This window comes from Eleginops maclovinus, chromosome 22 (assembly GCF_036324505.1).
Source record: "Eleginops maclovinus isolate JMC-PN-2008 ecotype Puerto Natales chromosome 22, JC_Emac_rtc_rv5, whole genome shotgun sequence".
Lineage (NCBI taxonomy): Eukaryota > Metazoa > Chordata > Actinopteri > Perciformes > Eleginopidae > Eleginops > Eleginops maclovinus.
In genome coordinates, this window is record NC_086370.1 from 2,307,414 (window position 1) to 2,329,814 (window position 22,401).

General features: G+C 39.3%; 2 protein-coding genes across 3 annotated transcripts in view; both read right to left on the reverse strand.

The window, feature by feature from the left end:
- Positions 1–14,773, reverse strand: part of shtn1 (shootin 1) — a 54,751-nt gene extending 39,978 nt beyond the window's left edge. For both annotated transcript variants that reach the window (XM_063875503.1, XM_063875502.1), the window contains exons 1-3: positions 14,645–14,773; positions 11,757–11,809; positions 7,589–7,649 (exon numbers count right to left, since the gene is read on the reverse strand). In XM_063875503.1, the coding sequence (XP_063731573.1) occupies positions 7,589–7,649; positions 11,757–11,809; positions 14,645–14,699 (169 nt within the window). In that variant the 5' untranslated portion in view covers positions 14,700–14,773. The remainder of the gene's footprint in view (positions 1–7,588; positions 7,650–11,756; positions 11,810–14,644) is intronic.
- A 599-nt stretch (positions 14,774–15,372) lies between these two features.
- The window catches only part of atp6v1ba (ATPase, H+ transporting, lysosomal, V1 subunit B, member a), a 29,042-nt gene continuing 22,013 nt past the window's right edge, over positions 15,373–22,401 (reverse strand). Inside the window, exons 10-14 of the mRNA XM_063875072.1 lie at positions 20,334–20,484; positions 19,665–19,747; positions 18,967–19,071; positions 18,644–18,773; positions 15,373–16,427 (exon numbers count right to left, since the gene is read on the reverse strand). Of these exons, the coding sequence (XP_063731142.1) occupies positions 16,285–16,427; positions 18,644–18,773; positions 18,967–19,071; positions 19,665–19,747; positions 20,334–20,484 (612 nt within the window). The 3' untranslated portion in view covers positions 15,373–16,284. The remainder of the gene's footprint in view (positions 16,428–18,643; positions 18,774–18,966; positions 19,072–19,664; positions 19,748–20,333; positions 20,485–22,401) is intronic.

Here is a 22,401-nt window from a genome sequence, read left to right on the forward strand (position 1 = left end):
GTGTAATAAGCCGGATAATGTTCAGCGAGCTGAGGCCTGTACCACAAAGCCAGTTCAACATACCCTGGATATGTTTGAGTTATCTGGCTTAACAAAACCTAACAAAAGCGTTCTCGCTATTCGGTATCAACTCGGTAAGTCAACGGGACTCTGAAATTTTGAGGCGTCTCGCCCAGGGGGCGGGGTTACGTACTGCGTCACATCACTCATGCGGGTTCTCGTCGGCGAGGGTCGGCGCGCACCATAGCGCGCACAGGCAGGCCCAGAGCTAGCGAACCTAGGTCTTAGATCTAACAAGTTATGCTTTTCACAACAAGCTTTTTGATGGAAAAGTGGTGTTTTTTCCATAATCTTTGTTTAGTGAACGCATAAAACCGTCAGTTTGTAAGCGAAATTAAGAATTACGATCTTTGAGTTTGTTTATCGTTACCCAGCAACCGAGGCTATAAGTGTTGTAAATTATTGCAATTTCATCATTCATGAGGAGTGTCGTAGCACAGTGGTTAGAGAAAGATCTATGGTTAAAATCCAGCATAAATTATTATGCCAATGTTCGTTTTGGACTGGATATTTACATGCCAACACATGTAAAAGTAGCCAAATAAGAGTTCGTTAGTGTGTCTACAGTTTAAGTGCATTTATATTGCTAGTGATTAGCATGTTAAGCGGGGATTTAGCTTTATCCAATGCTGATTTATAAAAAGGGGATGTGTGCATCCTGTTTAGTTAAGATTTCGACTGTTAATGGGTGATATTAATTTTGTTTGGTGTAGCTTAATGCCTACTATGATTTGAAGTTAAGTCCAGATACGAGTTAAGTTTCCACACGCACATAGACTCAAGTAGACCTATCCTGTCCCGGCTTAAAGTAGCCTTTGATGAAGGTATACCTACATTAAAAGAGCATAGCTTTGTGAATTATGGTGTTTTAATCGCCACCGTCCATGAAATGATTGAAAACAGCTATATTTACACCCTAGTGTAAAGTTTTCAATCATTTTGTTTGTATCATATTTATTTTGTATGGCAAAGAAATGTTACAAATGGGATGTTAATGTCTTTGTTTGCTGATTATGGGTTGGTTGTATTGCTTGGGCGGTGGCGATTGAAACCAACATAGTGGCACTGATTTTATTCATTTTCATGTTCAAACAGTCAGGCGTTGGCCGTCCGTCGTTCCTGCAGACGACTGTATTTCCTTTATCCTGTAATAGGACTTCATAGCTCTAAACTCTGCACACAGAACTCTGATTGGTCAGCAGACGGGGCTTTCTCTGAGTTGATCTCTTATCTGGAACGGTTATGTGTTCAACGTTTTCTTTTTTCGAGTGACGTAGCCAGCTCCGCAAACAGAGAGTAACAACGTAGACCCAACAAATCGATAACTGAATTTGTTGCCAACTATTTTAGTAATCGATTTTTATCTATTTTATCGATTTGTTGTTGCAGCCACTACTCTCCACTCCTACTCTATCGGTGCAACAATCAGCAAAGCGTTTTCCCCGTCTTCTCCACACTTTGACCCTACGATCCAAGTTCTGTAGACAGAATCTGGACTCATCGCTGAACATAATGTTTTTCCACATGTTGACGTTCCAGTGCGGCCTCACAGTGAAGGCAGGCCTCCTGGCGGCCGTACGAGACCGGAGATTGGCTGCAGTTTGGCATTGGCAGAGGAGATTTGTCACATTTTTCATGGGTGCAACCAACATACTCAACTCTGCTGCTCCTTCCACAAATGCATGTTTCTCACAAATGTGGCCATTTGAAAGGTAAGGGCACGGGCTTTCCAACAGTATAAGATGTATTGCCTAGAAGCATTGTCACATCAAAGAAATACTCTACCAAACGCAAAGAGGAGAAAAATGTGAGCAGTTTGTGAAAAGATATTCATGAGAAGATGTTACACTTAACCCACGATGAGAAGAAACAGTTTTTTTTTTAGCCATACATCTGCACTAGAAAGGAATATTTTGATAGTATTGATAAATCAAGTACAGCTCCGGAAAAAATTAAGAGACTGTTTCTTAAATCTTAATCTCTACATGTACTATGACAGCCATTCCAGTGTCTGTTGAATTCCAACACAGAGAAATGCTGTCAGTAGTTTATAGAATACAATAAAAAAGAAAAAAATAATTCACTTAACTCCAAGACTTATCTATAGTGAAACTGGAAAACTGATAATGCTGCAGTGGTCTCTTAATTGCAGACATGTGGACTCGAGTCACATGACTTGGACTCGAGTCAGACTCGAGTCATGATTTTAATGACTTCAGACTTGACTTGATCAAATTCGGCATGACTTACGACTCGACTTGGACTTGAATACTATTAACTCGAGACTTGACTCGGACTTTGCCTCTTTTACTTGTAATGACTTGACATGCCTCGAGTCAAAAGCTAAATTTCCTGATCATGGACATCCTTCCCTGCAATGCGAACCTGCGAAGCCCCAAAGACCGCAAAGTGAGAGAGCCGGCAGGCAAGTGCGAGCAATGCAATCATGTGGTGGATTTTGGCCTTTTTGGATTGGATCAGGGACCTAACCAGCGTGATTGGATAATCCCCGGGTTTCCCCTCATTAATATTCACGATTTCCCCGGATTTCATCTACGGAAAAGATGCAATTGTGCCACGGAAGGGAAGCCTAGTCGAGAGCTGTCCGTCTGGTCTGCGTCTCTCTCAGTTGCAATTGGCAGGTTTAAGATCCAGATTAGGTTCATGGTTGTGAATTATCTATGTAAATCGACTCTATAGATAACACGTTCATTCTACATGTTGAATGATGATAGCGTAATACAAATATAGGCTATACATACAATGACAAAACTGCCGTGGGCGATATGTTATCCGTATCCTTTGTTAAAATTAATGTTCAATAGCTCTATGCCAATGGGAACAACAGAACGTGCGCATTACATATGGACCAATGCGACACGTTCATTACGGCCGTGGAACGATAAACACTCAGTACCGTACGCACACCAACCGGCATTTGCGTGTTTAACACCTTGTTTAACACCGTGTTTAACACTGGCGTTACCGCCGCTTAACTTAAATAATGAAGAACTGCTTTTAATTACGACTTGGCCGAGATCTTAACGTGCTGTTCATGCGTTTCCCATGAATAGCCTACTACTATAACTCGGAGCGGAGCAGGATATAATGCGCATGTGCGACGTTGCTAGGCAACGTGTACAAAGGCTGGGGGGGTGGGGGGGGATGGGGGGATGCCCCCAGACCCCCCAGACCCCCCTACAACGGTTTAGTTTGTCACCTTTTTCAGCCCTTCTGAGTTTGCAGGTATGTACACAAATAACTAAGATTAGGGAGGTGTACTCTGTCTCTCTCTCTGTCTGTCTGTCTCTCAAGCGCCTACCCCCAGCACCTTTCATTGTGTGTAGTCATGCTGCTTAATTGTTATGCAGATTAAACATTGTTTTATTGAAATATTAGGTTTCTTTGTGATTTAAGCAAAATGTTGACCTACTGTAACTGGCATCCACTGAAGCATCAATGCCAGTTACATGCATCCACACAGTCCATGCCTCACTAGTCAAGGCGCTTTACCAACTTTAGGATGACAGTGGTGCCTTCCGTGCTCATACATTTCTAACCCACCATTCACACACAATACTTTGAAGGTCTTTGGGCGCATGCGTATATACAGATATATAAAATATATGCATAGTTTAATCTGTATGTATAAAAAAATACTGAAGATTAGGTTGATATGTTGAAATTGTGTGATCGTTAGTCTGATAATGGCATTATTAAGTGAAGAGTACATGATGACTTGTTCAGGACTCGAAGAAGCTTGGGACTTGGACTTGGACTCGACTTGGCTTTGGTGTTACTTGGACTTGGACTCGACTTGCCCTTCTCTGTCTTTACTTGGGACTTGACTTGGACTTGACTGCTGAGACTTGGTACTTACTTGGGACTTGCCAAACAGTGACTTGGTCCCACCTCTGCTTAATTGTTTCCAGATCTGTACTGTAGGTGCATGAACAGCAGCTTGAAAGTGAATTCTAATTTAATCTTCATAGAGTTTGATGGATATTTTAGCTCCTAGACACATATCAGTGTAAAAGCTACTTCGTTGTATGATTGGTTGCAGAAGGTTAAGCTGAAAACAAAACATCCCATATTTTACCTACTCGTATGACATGGTGTGTTTGACCCCATCCCATGGTCTCATCAACAGTGCTCACAAAACAATTTGAACATCTGAAGTTTATCCATCCATCCGTCCATCTGCCAATCCGACCATTCATTTATCCATCTACCCATTCATCCACCCACCATCCATCCACCCATGTATCTTTACAGCATGAAGCAGCACCGGCTACATAAACAAAGGAGAAGCTCAGATAACAACACCCTCAGGGGGAGACGCTTCATTCTCTGCTCGGGTTCACATTACTCCACTATATCTTTCATAGGAAATATTTGTTTGCGGCTTTATTAATGCTCTAAATATTAAAATGAGAATGTTTTGTAGCAAGCTTAACATTATCCCCTTCTTCTCTTAACGTTCTTATGGATGTCAAGTTAGGCTTCAAATACATCTCTGCTGCATAGCAACGAGGGGTCCTGTGGCCAAACAGTGTGCATTGTCCATTGCTATGAAAGTCTGGATGTTCAAAGAGTCCGCCTGTGTTGTATTAACACAATTAAGAGAGATAAAATAGGATTATGTGCAAGGCTACTGTATTTAAAGGACCCGTATTATGCAAAATGCACTTTTTGCTGTTTTTTCTACATAAATATGTGTGTAAGGAGACTCACAAAGTGTCAGAAAATACAACCCTCTCTCTTTTCCTCCTTACCCACATCTCTAAAAACAGGGGTACAAACAAGCTGATCCAGATTTGCTGCTGATATGATGTCAAAACAGGGCTGAAATAGAGGGATAGCGGACATGCTAAAATCAATGATCTGTTTGGTATTTTGAGCAAAACACGTCAGAGACATGTTTTTTAAATATATTTGAAACCTATAATATATGCCATAAAAGAGCATAATAGGAGACCTTTAAGCAAACAATATCCTGTTTAAACATCCAGCAGACTAACTCTGCTTTTGGCTCTGTTTTAGTCTCCACCATCTGTTTTTTTGACAGGTTAAAATCTAAAGGGATGAAGTTAAGGTGGATATATTATTTACAGAGCCAGGTAAACTGCAGAGTTGATCATAATTCTCTGTGGACTCCTTCCATAATACACAAAGTCATATAAGACATTATTGGTATATAAAATATTGATTAGTGCAGCTTTAACTAAATCCGGGTATTTGAAGAAAAATCAGTCAAAATGCCAAATCACAAACCATAATGTTGTTAAAGCTGCAATCACACCTCAGTACAAAAAAACGCCCCTGAAGAATGCCCTACCACTTAGCTAATTAAACATTGTGGTTGAGCGAGGAAGAAATTAAGTATTAGTGCCATTGCTGTGGGCAATTCCTTCCCCCAGTGACACCTAATTAAGAAGTTGATGAACGCCGGTTCAGATCCACGTGCCTCCAGCACCCTCCATCAGTCATTCAACAGCACTTAGCTGCCAGCCTTCCTCCTCGGCCTCTTCTCCGTTCCTCTCTGCGTGTCTATATAATGCTGTGTCCACACTCAGCAACCTACCAAAGGACGCCTTGAACTAAATGACATGTTAATTATAATTACTGGTAGCCATGGTAAATAAACAGCGGTGGAAGTGTTGAAAGTGTATGAGCACGAGTCAACGGGGGGGGGCTCTGACACGTCAGAATTGGCAGTCTTAATTGTGAGTTTCGGCCTCCCCATCATCATCACTCCATCTTTTTTCTCCCATCTTTTTTGTGTCTGTCTTTTTTCCTCGTCCTCTCAGGAAAGACAGTGATTACCCCTGTGCCCACGAGCTGCATAATGGTATCAGAGCCGCCAACGGAGCAGTGAATTAAATTGTATCTGCAGCCGCTGTGAAGCCTTGATGAGGGGGGCAGATGCCTTTGTGGTGTTATCATTATAACACAATGGTCATGTTGTCATCAACCTTGCCATCGGCAATTGAAAAGACATGATTGTGTGTTGGGAGCTTTTTCCCGTCCTCCCACTACCCCACCTCACCCCACCACCACCACCACCACCACCATCAACCATGCTGCCCCACCCCCAGCCGTTTCGTTGTGAATAGGAGCAATTTTGTAAGAGCTATGAAATCACGTAATAGGTCCTAATATGCAGCTGCTTGGCACAGTGAGGCAGCCTCTATTAACGCGGAAGTCAAACACAATATGTGTTTTGGCTGGAGAATTGCTGGAAACACGAGCAGGGGCCAGATTTATTCAGATGAAATCCACACAACTGTCACTCTTACAAAGACAAACTATTTGCTCCATCTTTTGACATGCGGAGACCTATTTTAAATTCTGTCTTCACTGAAGTGGTCATAGCAAAGCATTCAACCTGTGAGCAAAATCATTTTGGAAAATTGAATGGTGGGCCAAAACATTTGTGTTTGTATTTGTAGTGTTTGGAAACAGGTTTGTGATACGAGCTGCAGCAGCGACACGGCCAGGCCATTCCACTGCCGCTCGCAGTGTGTTCACACATCCAGCTGGGATCATTTTCAAAACAACACATGTTTATTAAAACAGAAGTCCCTCTCTCATATCAGACATATGCGGCCACTGACAAGTTCATATAGCTAGGTAGATGTGTTACATTTTTACACATACATAAGTACAGAATTAATAAGAATGTAGAACATATCTGTCCCACAGCTGAACGTATGACTATTAATGTTTGTTTTTTTACACTTTTAATAAGAACTTAAAATAAAAATGTGAATATGCTGGGATTAAAATACTTGTAGATTCATATTTAATTGTAGAGCCAAAATAATAGCAACAATAAAACAGCAGTATTACAGTCACTGTGTCTGTTTTTATTTGAGCGGAAGTTAGAACCTGTAATCCTTACAAATATTTCTACGACTGAAATTATCCTAATGGTCGAGCCGATATAAAAGTATACAACAAATATCCTCATGTCATCCCCCTCAAACACATTACGTCTATTTATACAAAAGACATACTTTATCAACTAAATGCCACTCATTCTAGGTTATATCAATCAATTGGACTGAACAAACATCATTCAATAAGTCATACACCATGTTGTGCTGCATCATCATGTGTGTATGATAATGGTAATGTACCTTTTTTCTTGTATGATCTGTTCAAACTGTAGCAGGCATTTCTGTGTTGTAAGTACTGTTCAGCTGTGTTTCTTCAGCTTGTGAGTGCTAGCTTTGCACTGGCATACCATTGAGGGACTTCAGACAATGTTTAAGACTGATCACAACAGAAGCAACAGAGGCCGAGATAATCTAACAAACAAAAACATATATAACTGAACTCAAAAAGGATCTTCCCTCGTCTTTAAAACTCCACTCACTCAGTTTCTTATCCAATGCCCTCCCTGTAGATTTGCTCTGGCGCCCGGCCTGCTTCTACATTGTGCCTACAGGATTTAAAGCTTGTATGTAGCTTGTATGTATATGAATACTTTGAGGACGTATGGAGCCAGGAGGGAAGAGCTTACCTTGCTGGAACTCATTGAGCTTCTTCATGGCCTCGTCTCTCTCCTCTGCCAGCTTCTTGCACTTTAGAGACAAAGACAGAGAAACTGAATCACAGGCCCCCTGCTGCTTGAATCATCCTTTACCTGTTTGCCTGAGCGACAGCAACTCAGATGCTGAGGAAACAAATTAAATATTTTGCTGATGGGGAAATGAGGGAATATAATACCTGCCCCTCGAGAGACCCTGATGTTTCCTTATACATATACACACACAAGGAACTAGACCTCTAAAACAGTGTTTGAACTAAAAGGCCCTGTTTCCTTGTGAATCTTAAAGGACACTATTCAATAATGAGCACAGATTTCAAACATTCTGGATAAAATACATTACAAACCATGTGAATATCGCTTCAGCATGACCTTAAGTAAGTACAATACCCTTCAATAGCCACACAGACAAACGTATAATGCATTATCATGTGCTAGTACTGTAGCTCTGTATAATTATATTTATAAGCCTTATTATCATTCATAATAGCCTTCAACACAAGGACAAGACAGGCAGCATATAGAAGAAGCCTTTCATTTGATGGAAGGACTGCACCCGTTGTCGTCAGTGTGTTATGATAATCCACTAAGAATGAAGGCTTCTTATATTTCATACATACAATGGTTCTGTGTTTATTGTTCTCATAAGCTTTGCAACATAAGTCAAGTGATCCTGAAAGGTGATACTAATACCACGTAAGTTATAGATTACTGCTTTGACAAGTATCAACTTTATACTTTTTTGAAACGTTCTCCCTGCTGGCAAAAGAAACCAGACCTGTATCAGCATCTTCTGATCCCACACTCTCTCAACACAACACCATTTGTTATTGCTTTCCTAAATCACAACTGTTACACACATCCTTCCCTGACTATCTGATCTACCACAGCTATGGTTAGGATTCTGTGAGGTTTAGGCACGAAGGTGTGGTTAGTTTAAGGAAATATTGTGGTCATGGTTAAATGTTCAATGTTTAAGATATGCTTGAAGTGAAACTTAAAATGTTAATAAGCTAATATTATGAGCATAATATGGAGAGTAAAAGTGTTGGTGTTATTACTAAAGCGTCAATGTGTTGTGTTGCAGAGATACTGTTGTTAGCTTGTTCCTCTAGGTCAGGGGTGTCCAAACTTATTTCATTGAGCGCCAAATACAGAAAAATAGATGAAGGGCTGGGCCCCTCACTAAAGGTGAGGTATATTGCCTCCTAAGTTCAGTTATAAGATAGCAAAATCGATCAAATGTAGGTAACTGAAACTTGAAAATGCTTTAAGAAAAAAACAGCATACATCACATCTCTCCATAGGGTTTCATTTATATTGTTGGCAGCTCATTCATTAAAACAGAAGCCTCAGAGGGCTTATAATAAGAGAAAATATTAAGGGTATATTTCAAGCTTGTTATGAAAATAAGTTATTGGGCTTTTTAAGATTTGTTAGAATATGTTTTCAAATTTAATTGACTGAAGTTATTTGAAAAGTTGGATTATGAACACATGAATACTACTGTATAAAATATTTAAAATATATATTTAAGAAGCACAATAAAATACATGCTCAAGTTTCCTCTGTGGCCCATTTCAATGGGGGTAAATATGTCTCATAATTATTTGTGCGAACAGAAAAATGATTTGTGTGTAAATGTGTGATTTGCAAATGTAAAACAGATTTGCAAATAAGCTAAAATATTTTCGAAAATAAAAAAAAGATCTGTGAATACTATGATTACATTTGTGCATCTCTCTGTAACATTTTCAGGCATTTGTGAATCCATTTCGTATTTGTCGACCAAAAATGCGCTTGTGGAACTCAATTCTCTGCTTGTTGATCTCAATTCTGTGCTTGTGGATCGTCTTTTAACACACACAGAGTTTTGTAAAAAACTTTCCGCTGGTCGCGACTAAAATCGGCTCGTGTCACTCGTTTATTTTCGGTAACCACGTGATGGACTGCTAATGACGACACTTCCGCATTTCAAGGTTTCAAAGTAAGAGCATAACGTTTTTTAATGCAACGTTTTTGTATTAATATAATGAACAGCGGTAGGTTAGGTGCACTCTTTCTCATCATCATCATCATCATTTTATAGTGATACAGTTAGTTTTTGTTAATTTGTTCTATACAGCCTATATCGAGCACGTTCAAAGTTTTAAAGCACTTCACATCTTAAGAGCATATTTCCCAATTTGGGATGAATATCTATTTATCTAATACTTGTTTGCTTGGAAAGGTATTGTCATTGTATGAATCATTATAACAATAACAACAACAATAATAATAATAATAAACTATAAAAATAATACAATTAAAAATAATGTATGTATACAGGAAATAAGTATTTGATCCCCTGCCAATTTAGTTAGTTTACCCACTTACAAAGAACTGCAGTCTGTAATTTTTATGGTAGGTAGGTTTATTTTAACATTGAGAGACAGAATATCAAAAATAAATCCAGAAATTTACATTAAATTAATTAGCATTTAATTGGGGGAAACAAGTATTTGATCCCCTTCCAAAACATGCCTTAGTTCTTGGTGGAGGAAACCTTGTTGGACAGCACAGAGGGCAGATGTTTCTTGTAGTTGGTCACCAGGTTTGCTCACATCTCAGGAGGGATTTTGGTCCACTCCTCTCGCATCAGCCTCCAAACCTGAAAGAGCAAACTGCTTCTTCCATTTTCTAATAATCAAACCAGTTGTCTCTTTCTATACATCTAATCTTCCCGATTACAACATTTAATGTAGCAGTAGTACTATGAAGGCTAACCTAAATACGGTGCTTTTCTACAGATTATTTTACAACTGCAATAGTAATATAAAACTAGGCCGATTAATAAGATGTTAAGTGCTTTGTAACTTTGACTCGCTTGAATGAATACACAAGAAAACATGAAGAAACAGTTGTCTCTCTGGCTACTTTGCTGCCAACTGTAGTCGACCGGGATTCGAAAGTTGCGTAGCCTAAATGCGTAGCAACTTCAATGCATATGAATGTATGTGCTCTATATAGCCTGTATAGAACAAATAAGATGATGTTGATGATGATGATGATGATGATGATGATGATGATGATGATGATGATGATGATGATGATGATGATGATGATGATGAGAAAGAGTGCACCTAACGTACCGCTGTTCATTATATTAATACAAAAACGTTGCATTAAAAAAAGTCATGCTCTTACTTTGAAACCTTGAAATGCGGAAGTGTCGTTATTAACAGTCCATTACGTGGTTACCGAAAATAACCGAGTGACAGGAGCCGATTTTAGTCGAGACCGGCGAAAAGTCTCGAAACTCCGTGTGTAAAAAGACGATCCACAAGCACAGAATTGAGATCAACAAGCGCATTTTCGGTCGACAAATACGAAATGGATTCACATTTGCCTGAAAATGTTAGAGAGATTCACAAATGTAATCATAGTATTCACAGATCTTTTTTTTTTTTTTGAAAATATTTTAGCTTATTTGCAAATCACACATTTACACACAAATTATTTTTCTGTTCGCACAAATAATTATGAGACATATCTACCCCCGGGCCGAATCCAAATGGCCCGCGGGCCACATTTGGCACTGGGCGGTAGTTTGGACACCCGTGATCTAGGTCATAGTGAGTCACTGTGGTGTTAACCAGTTAATCAAAGTTGCAGAAAACTGAAAACGACCCACACCCTCGCCTTGTCCTCACAGCCGCTGGGAGGCAATGATGTTAGCAGTTAGCAATAAAGTGGAGTTCAGCCAGAGCACAAAGGTATAATCTTAGGGGGGTCTGCAAACATGTTGCTGTTACACAGGTTAGACACAGCCCATTAGCACAACCTGACTTCCTCTCACTGTAGTAACAATGTAGCACTACTCCCTACCCTTTTTTACAGACTCAACTGCTAAAGGTCCATGTCAGGGAACTGGAGACTATCTTTATGAACTAACAATCAAGGCTGTTGTGTTTGTTGCAGTGTGTTAGTAACTGTTTCTGCTGCCTGTGCTGCTCCTGAAATGACTGAAGCTACTACTACTACTACTACTTCTAGGCCCAACTTCTTCAACTATCCCTGTGTAGTGACCCTGCAGTACTGCTGCACCATGCCATTTATTCTGAGAGCGATGGTCAGATGTACACCCAGAGTTAACACTTACCTCCAAGGTGGCTGTCTCGTGCTTCCTCTGCAGGCCCTCATACTCCTGCAGGGCTGTAGGGAGGAGAGGACACCAGTAAGCCATGTTCACCAATAACTCAAGAAAAAGCAAATGCCAGTGAAGGACACACACACACACACACACATCCTGCAGTTTAAAATAGGAGAACACATGGGGACTTCGTCATGTGATAACTTCTCATTCAGTGACTTATAGCACGGATGTAGAATTTAGAAACCCTAGCTGATGGAATGTTTGCCTTGGGTGGAACTACAATAGTAAGGGGAACTGCCCTCTGTCAAACATTTGCAGTCACAGATAATCAGGGTAATCACTGCCAACATACGATACATGTGTCTATTGTTTTCCTTTTTATTTGTTACTAAGACTGTACCAACTGAGGTAAAGGGTCTTTCCTGATCTTCACACACTGCTGATGTTAAGCAGTCATGATGCCTACTGTTCCAAGGTTAGAACACACTTCTGCAAAGAGGGGAAGTTATGTTCCCATTGAACAACACGTGTTAATCAGTAACCAACTTCAGTCTCTACTCGATACATTCAGGAAACACAGAACAGGAAGATGACTAAGGATTAGGTTTTTTTTTTGGAGTGAGGTAAGCTCTGCACCGAGGGCAATGTAACAGTCTGACATTTTGGGATGTACAGTACAAAACATACCGGAGACAGATCAGAAAATTGGTGCACTTTTCCTCATTATACCAGAGTAGAAATAACTGAAAACATCATTAAACAACCAGAATTTAACCAGAATACTTCACAAGATGATGGGAAAAAATGTCCAAGAGCTTAACATAATGACTGTTCCAGGAGCAACACGAAAAATAAGACATTTACTCAAATAGTACACTTCAGTACTAGCTCTACATTGAGAGACAATGACTTTGACATTCTTCTCACATGTTAATGCATGAGTAATGTAAATCATTAATTCGCATATGATCACATAATAATAATAATAATAATAATAATAATAACAATAATAATAATAACAATAATAATAATAATAATAATAATAATAATAACAATAATAATAATAACAATAATAACAATAATAATAATAATAACAATAATAATAATAATAATAATAATAATAATAATAACAATAATAATAATAATAATAATAACAATAATAATAATAATAATAATAATAATAACAATAATAATAATAACAACAATAATAATAATAATAATAATAATAATAACAATAATAATAATAATAATAATAATAATAATAATAACAATAATAATAATAATAATAATAATAATAATAATAATAATAATAATAACAATAATAATAATAATAATAATAATAATAATAATAATAATAATAATAATAACAATGACACATTATTTATCTTTACAGGGTTTCATGCCCTGATGCACTTTAGATCTTTTTTATTTCTGTCTCGATGCTTCTTTTCACTTATGTTCAATCACTTTTATCCTCTGCTGTTGCAGAAATATTCCAACTACAGGTGAAATGAGAAAGAATGTTAAACTTTTACTTCTGTCGTACTGACAAGGGCCATTCTGTCAGCAAAAATACTACTCTTACTTTTCCAATTTAACACATTTTTCTGGTGATTCTTATTTAGCAGGAGTTAAACTACTTTCAGTATAGAAAGGATATAAATACTACTGCCTTCATGGTTAAAGCGCAAATCATGCAGCCGTTGACTGCAACATTTATTCTTGGGAAAATGAATCAGATTAATCAATAATAATAATACTTGTATTTAGAATAGCACCTTTCACAGAAATAAAATTCATAAATTGCTTTGCAAAAAAAAAGTTAAAAATAAGACCACAGAAATATGAAGACAATAAAAACCTGTGACAGAAGTTAAAGTTAACATAAAAACAGAACACAGGCAACAAAGAGTCCCAAAAGCAACACACAAAATAACCTACCTTCACATCACACACATCAAGGAGACACAAAGGCCAATGTGAAAATGTAACAATGAAAATAACTTGTTAGGTGAAACCCTATTATCATCTGAAACAAAATAATGGTTGCTTTTCCTGGCACAAATTGTATGTGTTGTTTAAGGTTCATAGTGAATACAAACATCCACAGTCAATTCAGTCACCAATTAACCTACTTTTCCTAAATTGCATGCCTGGACTGTGTGAGGAAGAGAAGGGGGGACCCACATTGAGCCGGGGGAACCTGCAGACTCCACACAAAGTGACCAGAGCAGGCTGCACCACATTTCATTCACTTATAATTAATAAAATGATCACACAGCAAACCAGAGGCCATATCATATTCATTCCAGGGAGAGAGAAGAAAGGGCGGTTCAAGTTTGCCCTCGGGACCACTGACAGTTAAACCCAGCCCTGCCTGGGGATAAGAAGGAGTAAAATACTTCTGCCATAGATTTGAACATGAAAACGAACACTGTTGAAAATCTGTGAGACATGAACCACGAGATGCTCCTTCATTCTGATTCCGCTCCCAACGGTCGTCCCGCTGGGCGGTCCTCCCACAAGCACCTGACCCCGAATCTAACTAACGCTGAATCTCTGAACATTTAACATTTCTTTACAGCGGGGTTTTGTCCCACATAGAGCAGTGACTGCTTACTGTATGTGTTAATCACATAGCCTACTGTAAAGGTGTGAGCATGTTAACAACACACTATACAGTAAATGTAAAGGTGTTAGCATGTTAACCACACTATACAGTAAATGTAAAGGTGTTAGCATGTTAACCACACACTATACAGTACATGTAAAGGTGTTAGCATGTTAACCACACACTATACAGTACATGTAAAGGTGTTAGCATGTTAACCACACACGATAGGCCTACAGTAAATGAAAAGGTGTTAGCATGTGACGGTGGTAAACTAACTCACCTTCGTTTGACAAATGTGTAATAACATTAATTTTATCCAGCTCTTCAGCAGCCATAGCGAGGAATTCAGTAACCAAAGTCCAACAGGAAGTGCTTCCTCGGGACACACCTGTAAGGTAGACTCCCTCGCGCGAGCTACACACATACAGTATAGACCAAAGTCAGGACACATGCACGAGCCCTGATCACCCTGTGACCTTTGTACATACTTTAGTACAAGAGAAAGAAATACAATTATCCCAAGTTTGTTTTGTAAAGCTATGTGCAACATTTTATTAAACTAACTGATAAGTATACTTTATAAAACATGCTTCTTATTGTACATTTACAAAAACATCAGGTTAAGCACATGAGAAAAATAAGAGTACAGGAATGAGCATTGTAAATCATTGATTAGATAGTTGTGTTTTTATCATTTATTGTGTTGACTTTTGGAAAAGGCAATAAAGAACACACTAACATCATTTAAAGCTTAAGTTATTTTTTTTTTAGATAAATGTGGTTAAGAGGAAGAAAGAAATAAAGCACGATTTAATCACTATGTAGTCATATGTATATTACAGTTGTATAAAATGAAGCATTTTAAACATGGATGTTAAGACTGTAAAGGTGTGTTACATGTGTGAGAGGAACCTGTATCATTACTGTGTGGTTAATAAGGTTGTGTGTCTGTCCTCTAACCCATGTTTAAGAAGGTGTTAAATGATACAATTAAGAGATGAGACAGCATACTCATAATTTAATTTATTCATAGTCACATTACCTCACAAAACCATTATTTTTGCACAACAAAGCATTCGTTTTTCAGACAGATGGGAATGTTTAATATCATTTTCATATACTTGTATTTGTAACACAAATCAAACAAAACACAGGAAAAAAATTGTAAACATCCACTGTATTCCTTCCAGAGTAGGTAGAGGGAGCAAGAGGGAAGACCGGGTCGGGGCAACACGCAGTTAACATCTCATATCGTTTGTCTGGTCACTATGGAGGCTCTCCGCATATTCAAAATCTGAGTTTATGCTTTTTTGAGGCCGCTACAAGGGCGTGGTGAAAATAAGTAGTCCACTACAAATCCACCCTCAGGTAAATACTAATATGATGCCATTTATCATTTCAGTTTGTGATGCTTGCAGCCTTGAATCATCATCTCTGGCAGTCTCACTGAGACCCAACTGTATGAGTTCACCTACTGATACACACTGCTCAGACACCTTCCTTCAGTTGGAAAACTCTTGCTTTAAATGGCAGATGTTGGACATAGCATTTATTTTAAAAAAGAAAAAAGGAAGAGAGGGTGCAGCAGGACCACACCCCAATAAATAAGAACTCATCTATGATTTTAAGGATATGTTCACGTTTTTGCAATCAATGGGGTAGACATCACAGCCACAGACACTCCATACACCACTTCTGGACACTTACACTACAGAACATCTACAGAAGGGGGGTAATATTACCCTGGGTACCCTCAGGGTAGGGAAGTGGGGGTGAGTTGATAAAGAAGAAGATAAACTGGAGGTGATAACAACAGTGGAGAACGGGAGGTGAGGTTTGGGCTGTAGGGTGAGAAGAAACATATGAACAGAGGGAGAGGGGGGGGGGGGGGGGGGGGAACAGGGACCCCTTCGCTGTGCCTCAGTGACGGGCCGCAGACTCCCTGGGGTAAAACTCAGCCAGGGTGCTCTGAGGAATCCTCTTGAGCATCTCCTTGGGGAAGATTCGCAGCAGCTGCCAGCCGATGTCCAGGGTCTCGTACACGGTCCTGTTGTCGTACGGGCCTAAGGAAGAGATCACAACGCTGGTGGTTAGCATCCAAACACAATCTACTGCGGCTGGCTAATACACAGTCTCTACTGTACATCACATCCAGCTAAAATGTTCCTGGAAATTGGGCGTGAGGAAAGAGATATCAACACTTTTACTGTTAAAGATGCAGTATTAGAATTGTATCACATAACAAATGTGGTATTCTGAGCTCTTTTCTATAAGCAGCAGACACAGAGCAACATTGGAGCAATATCTTTTTCCTAATGATGAAGTTAAGTCTAATATTTGCTCTAATGGTTGCTCTAGTCTGGTCTCCACCACTATATGAGGTTCAATTTCCCACTTTCTGACAAGTGTTGAGCAGGAAGTGCACAGATAATTTATTTAAGCAATAAAAACAGCTGCCTGCGGCTGGAAGTGAGGGAAGTAAGGGGCCAAAAGAATGAGGTAAAACAGGCTAAAAAGCTTGTCAGATCATCATTTGTGGGAAACAGTATTTTGATCTTTCTGTCTTTACAGACAAACTGAAAGATTGACAATAAAGATGAACCACAGCCGGCAGTACAGCGCTGGCAGAGAAAGAGAGCGAGACCAAACTCCCCCCACATTTAGTTAAAGTGACCTGAGTGACGAATCAAAAGCTGGCCTGCGGTAACCGTGTTTACAAAACTCTACGCAGATAAAGTCCAGACACACAACAAACTGACAAGCTGGGAGTTGGAGGGACAGGGGGGCAGAGGAGGCAGGGAGGAAGGGGTTTTATTTTGTGTGGTGTGTCAAATCTTCTAAATAGACAATGTTGAAATTGAGAAGGAGATGGAAAATGACTGCAGGAAAAACTTTACATGTCAACCCTCGAGTCAAGTGACTGCTTTCATATTACAAATATTGTATTAAAACTTTGTTTATAACAAAGATTGCAACTTTAAAGACTGTCCTTCATTCGCCAAAACCCCTGAGAAGAGTCCGGGTACGGCCTACAAGTGGTTAAAATACTGTCTGATACAAGGGCACTATGGGTAATTTTTTGTTTACTTTTGTTGAATCCTCAAAAATAGAAACATGTGCTGTGCAGTTCATCACACAAAATACTGAGAAATCATAACACCATAATTCAATTAGTTTTTCAAGGGCAACATACCAAGAGCTTTTATTGTGACCACAGCAAGCTCTCAAATTGTTTGTGGCATGACATCAACAGCTCCTTATCAAGGACTTTTGTATGAGATTTTTAAAACTTTTTTCTTTTCTCTTCCTTTGTCATGGTCAGGTTAGTATTGGTGTAGCAACAGCTCCTCAGAAACTGTCAACATTAGGGGGAATCTGAAAATAGAATGTCTTGGTTCAGACCTTCACGTTCCTCAGGAAGAATTTTAATAACTTTGGCGATCATGTGACCAGCACCGTCATCCAGTAAAATATTACTTTCCAATGTTTTCCTCAGTTGTACTTTCTGTTTAGTTGAATAAGAAATGTTTCCAACATTTCTTGAAGGTTTATAAATGTTGAATAGAGAACGTGTTAGAAATGTAGTGAAGTGCAAACTCATTTTGAGTAAAGGCTGACTATTAAAGAGAAGGAATTTTCCGGGGGCTTGGGTGGACTAGATGCGCTTCTTGAAACCATAGTCCTTTTGTTAACTGTGGCCTAGCTGCCCTGCTCTCTGCCTTTTGGTTTTTCCCTTTACCCTGTAGTGAATTGGGATGGAGACAATGTATATTTACTGGTCGGGTTTATTAAAAAAAATGCGCATATTTCGCAGGTTTGGCGATGTGGATTTGCTCTCGTTATGAGGCTAGGTGGATGCTGGTATAAAAAAAGCCCGACCCGCACATATCTCCCGCCTTGACTCTCTGACCTGTAAAGTCTGCCTCAAGCCAAATGTGTTTTTGATACAAATTATACAAATTGTCTGAACAACAGAAAAAAAAGAAAAAAAAATCTGAAAGAACAAAATGACAAAAACTCTCAAAAATGAGAAGCGGGAACCGAAAGTATTCAATATTTTGACTTGAATTACACCTAGAACGATTTACTAACTAGAGAAATGGTTGGCGATTCATTTTCTGTATCAGCTTATATACAGCAAGTGAGTGAGTGCGGCTTTTGTAACGAGCTAACCCTCTTTGTATTCAATATTATAATTTATGTAGATGAACTACATCTGTAACTCAGACATGGAAGTGAGGTTGAAAATATGAAAGTGGTTCCTTAAGCTTGTTCTTACCCTGAGCAATGAAGTTCTTTTCAAACTTCTGCAGGAACTCCAGGTAGAGCAGATCATCAGAGGTGAGGGCCTCTTCTCCCACCACGGCCTTCATGGCCTGGACATCCTTACCAATGGCATAACAGGCGTACTGTAGACAGAGAGAAACATTTATTTAGAATGAAAATCATTTCAAACGATGGAGAAAAAAGGATTCTTGTTAAACAACATTTTCTCCTCCATATATTATCATCGGCTTTTAGTTTAAATCTGATTTCTGTTCAAAAGGGAAAAAACCTCAAAGTAACAGGATGCATTATTTATGTACAGATGAGAGGTGTTACCAGCTGGTTTGAGACGTCAGCGTGGTCCTTCCTGGTCATCCCCTCCCCGATAGCTGACTTCATCAGACGGGACAGTGAGGGTAACACATTGATGGGTGGGTAGATCTGAAAGACGTAGGGAGATTTTGTGATAAGATGTATTGTTAATGCAAAATGTGTCAAAGAAACATTTCTCAAGTTGTAGCCCACAGCTAAATGACTGACTCCTTGGCAACTTTATTCTTCCTGTTTATAACTCTGAAGCATTACGGATTCTGTTCCAAAACTGAAGAGCACAGCTGTCCATTAATTGACGAATAACAAAGCATTGGGGAAGATATTAGTATTAGCATCATCTTGCTTTGGGTTGTATAATCAAAATATCTTGACATTAAAAAGCTCAGAATGTTTATTAATTCCTTGACAATGGACCTCTATCCATTCTTATACGCACGTTTGCTTTATCAAAAGGTTTTCAAAATGACGAACAATGGAATTGGTGTTGCATTAGTTGATGCTCAAGTCCCAAAACATTGGATCTCCCCTGACCCCACTATAGGTGGTGACTAGTAATCACTCCATGTTTATATGTACATTTACAGGAAAAACAGCAGTACGTCATGGGCATACTGAACAGAAACTAACACAGAAAGCATCTAACCCGGGATGGAGATGGATGTTGTTTTAAAGAGACAGTTTAACAAAGAGCTGATGAGTACCTGTCTGTTGTGCAGCTGCCTGTCAACGTACACCTGCCCCTCTGTGATGTATCCCGTCAGATCAGGAATAGGATGGGTGATATCTGTTAGAGGCAAACAAATGTATTAAATCACAACATGTACCCCATATAGCTGTGCATCACTGTCAACACATCTTATAAAGCCTCAGTTAAGTTTACATTCACAACCTTCTGTTGAGACACAATTCAAATCATTCACTGATTTGCAGAAATAAAATAATGTGACACACATGGGACAGAAATAGACAGAAAGTCCGTCAGCTTCCCTTTTAAAAACACCTTCACTCTGAATCAAGAGCCGAGAGCTCTTGGAAACCGCAGCACTGTTTAGTAAAAGCCGACACAATCACCTCCCTGTGATGCTGTAATGGGGGACTCCTGTTCAACTAGATAAAAGTAGGCTCTTCATACGTGTTGCCGTGGTAACTGCAGGCATCAAAAATGTCGCCTCAGTCCATTTGAGATGCCTACTACAGTCATTCAATCAATGACTTGCCAAGAGATGTAGGGGGCAGACAATATAAAAGTAAAACCTGCACGACCATGCTGAAAAATTAACACTGCTCTGAACTCATGCAACATAACTAATATCTACGTCATCTACAAGGCTGACAGCTGTGATCAAGTCAGGAAGCTCTTCTGCTCTCACCGTCATTGGGCATGGTCAGAATAGGGATCTGGGTGATCGAGCCGTTTCTGCCCTCCACCCGGCCGGCGCGCTCGTAGATGGTAGCCAGATCAGTGTACATGTAGCCGGGGAAACCTCTACGGCCGGGCACTTCCTCTCGGGCAGCAGAGACCTGAAGGGGGGGGGGGAGTGGGTGGTGAGTGAGAGCTGCAAGAACAAAAGCTGAGGGAACACTGTTGCATGTACCTTTTCATTTCAAATCAAGTTGAGAACGTTTCAGAGCTGCATTAATTCATTTATTTATGTCACTTATTAGACACTTTTATCCAAAGCGACTTACACACATTCAGTAGTGTGGGCAATCCCCACAGGAGCAGTTTGGGGAGAACTGTCTCGCCCAGGGACACGACCACATGCCGACTGCATGGAACCAATGCTCTCCTGATCCAAAGAACAGCACACTCACTGAGAACTCACTTTCAGCAGCTCTACACTGGCTACCGGTAAAGCACAGAATTGATTTTAAAATACTTCTTTTAACTTACAAAGCGCTAAATGGTCAGGCACTTTTGCCCCGCTAGAACACTGCGCTCCCAGGGTGCAGGTCTGTTAGTGGAACCCAGAGTCCGCAAAACAAGATCAGGAGTCAGAGCGTTCAGCTAACAAGCTCCTTTGCTCTGGAACCAACTTCCTGTTTTAAATCAGAGCGGAAGAGAGTGTCCAAACTTTTAAGAGTGCTTAGAATTCCTTCATTTTTAACATAGCCTTTGGTTAGAGCTGGCATTTTATGGTATTCATTTTATTTTATTGGTACATAATTTGAATAATTTAAATGTTTTATGTATTTTTATTGTCTTTCGTTGTTGTCTTATTTTATTTGCATTACACACACTATCTTGTCTTATCATTTTGCTGTAACTCCATCATTTACAATGTTTATTTTTAATCTGTAAAGCCCACTGAGACAAACGTGTTTTGTGATATTGATTGGAGCCACAGCCTCCTAACTCCTCTGTCACTACTTGAAAACAGAAGAACAAGCTGGCAATAACAGGGGAGTAATGATCAGCTTATGTACTGTGGCAACACAACTATTGTCCCTCTAGAAAATCAGCAGACTCAGAGCAACACTATGGTTGATTTGAAGTGAAGTTTGTGTCCGTATGATGAAAGATTTTTCAAGATTCACCCTTTTAGCTCTGCTTCAACTCCTCAGGAGAATATCTGGCTCTCTAGCAGCTAAATGCTGCACCCTGGTCACCACTTAGTTTGCAACTGTGAGGTGACTGCAGTAGGCGTATCTACAGAGTCCAGGTGAGTCAGCGAACCCATCATGGGTAATGAAAACAGCAATGAACAGCTGTTTCCAGAAACCCAAAATGATGGCTGCCAGTAAACCAAGATTTATTTTGTTGTCTCAAATAAAGTATACACTATTTAAAGCGGATCTTGAAATGGTAAATACTCCACCAATCCCTGTTAACTGTATGGCTGTCATAATAGAATAGACACTTTGGTCAGATCTATAAGAATTATTCACTAAAAGGAACATCTTGCATTTCCACATTAAACTTTGGTTTATAGGAAAAAAAAGGTCTTGCTGTTCCTAGCAGACCTATAGGGTATACCAGCAGTAAAAAGGGGGAAGTTACATCATTTCCAATCATTAAAATAGATATTTAATTTTTAAGTCTAAAGTTAAACATAATCTTACCAAATACTTAATAAACTAAACGCATTTACTGTCGGAGTCAAGTGATGCTAACTCCTTCAGTATGTTTCACAAGAGGAAGCAGCTGGTTGCAAAGATTCCTTCCGTTTTCAGGCCTTCTACAAAAATGACCGAAGTAACTCCTTGTTCCCAAAGTTAATTGAGATCAGGAACGAGGGAAAGTGTTGTGAAAAATACTGTTTAATACTGTGTGTCACTGTTCTCTTCATGACCTTGCAGCTGCCTTCTGTTAAAAGGTCCCCACTTATGCAAAATGCACTTTTTGCTGTCTTTTCTACATAAATATATGTCCCGGTGTGTAAGGAGACTCACAAAGTGTCAGAAAATACAACCCTCTCTCTCTTCCTCCTTACCCAC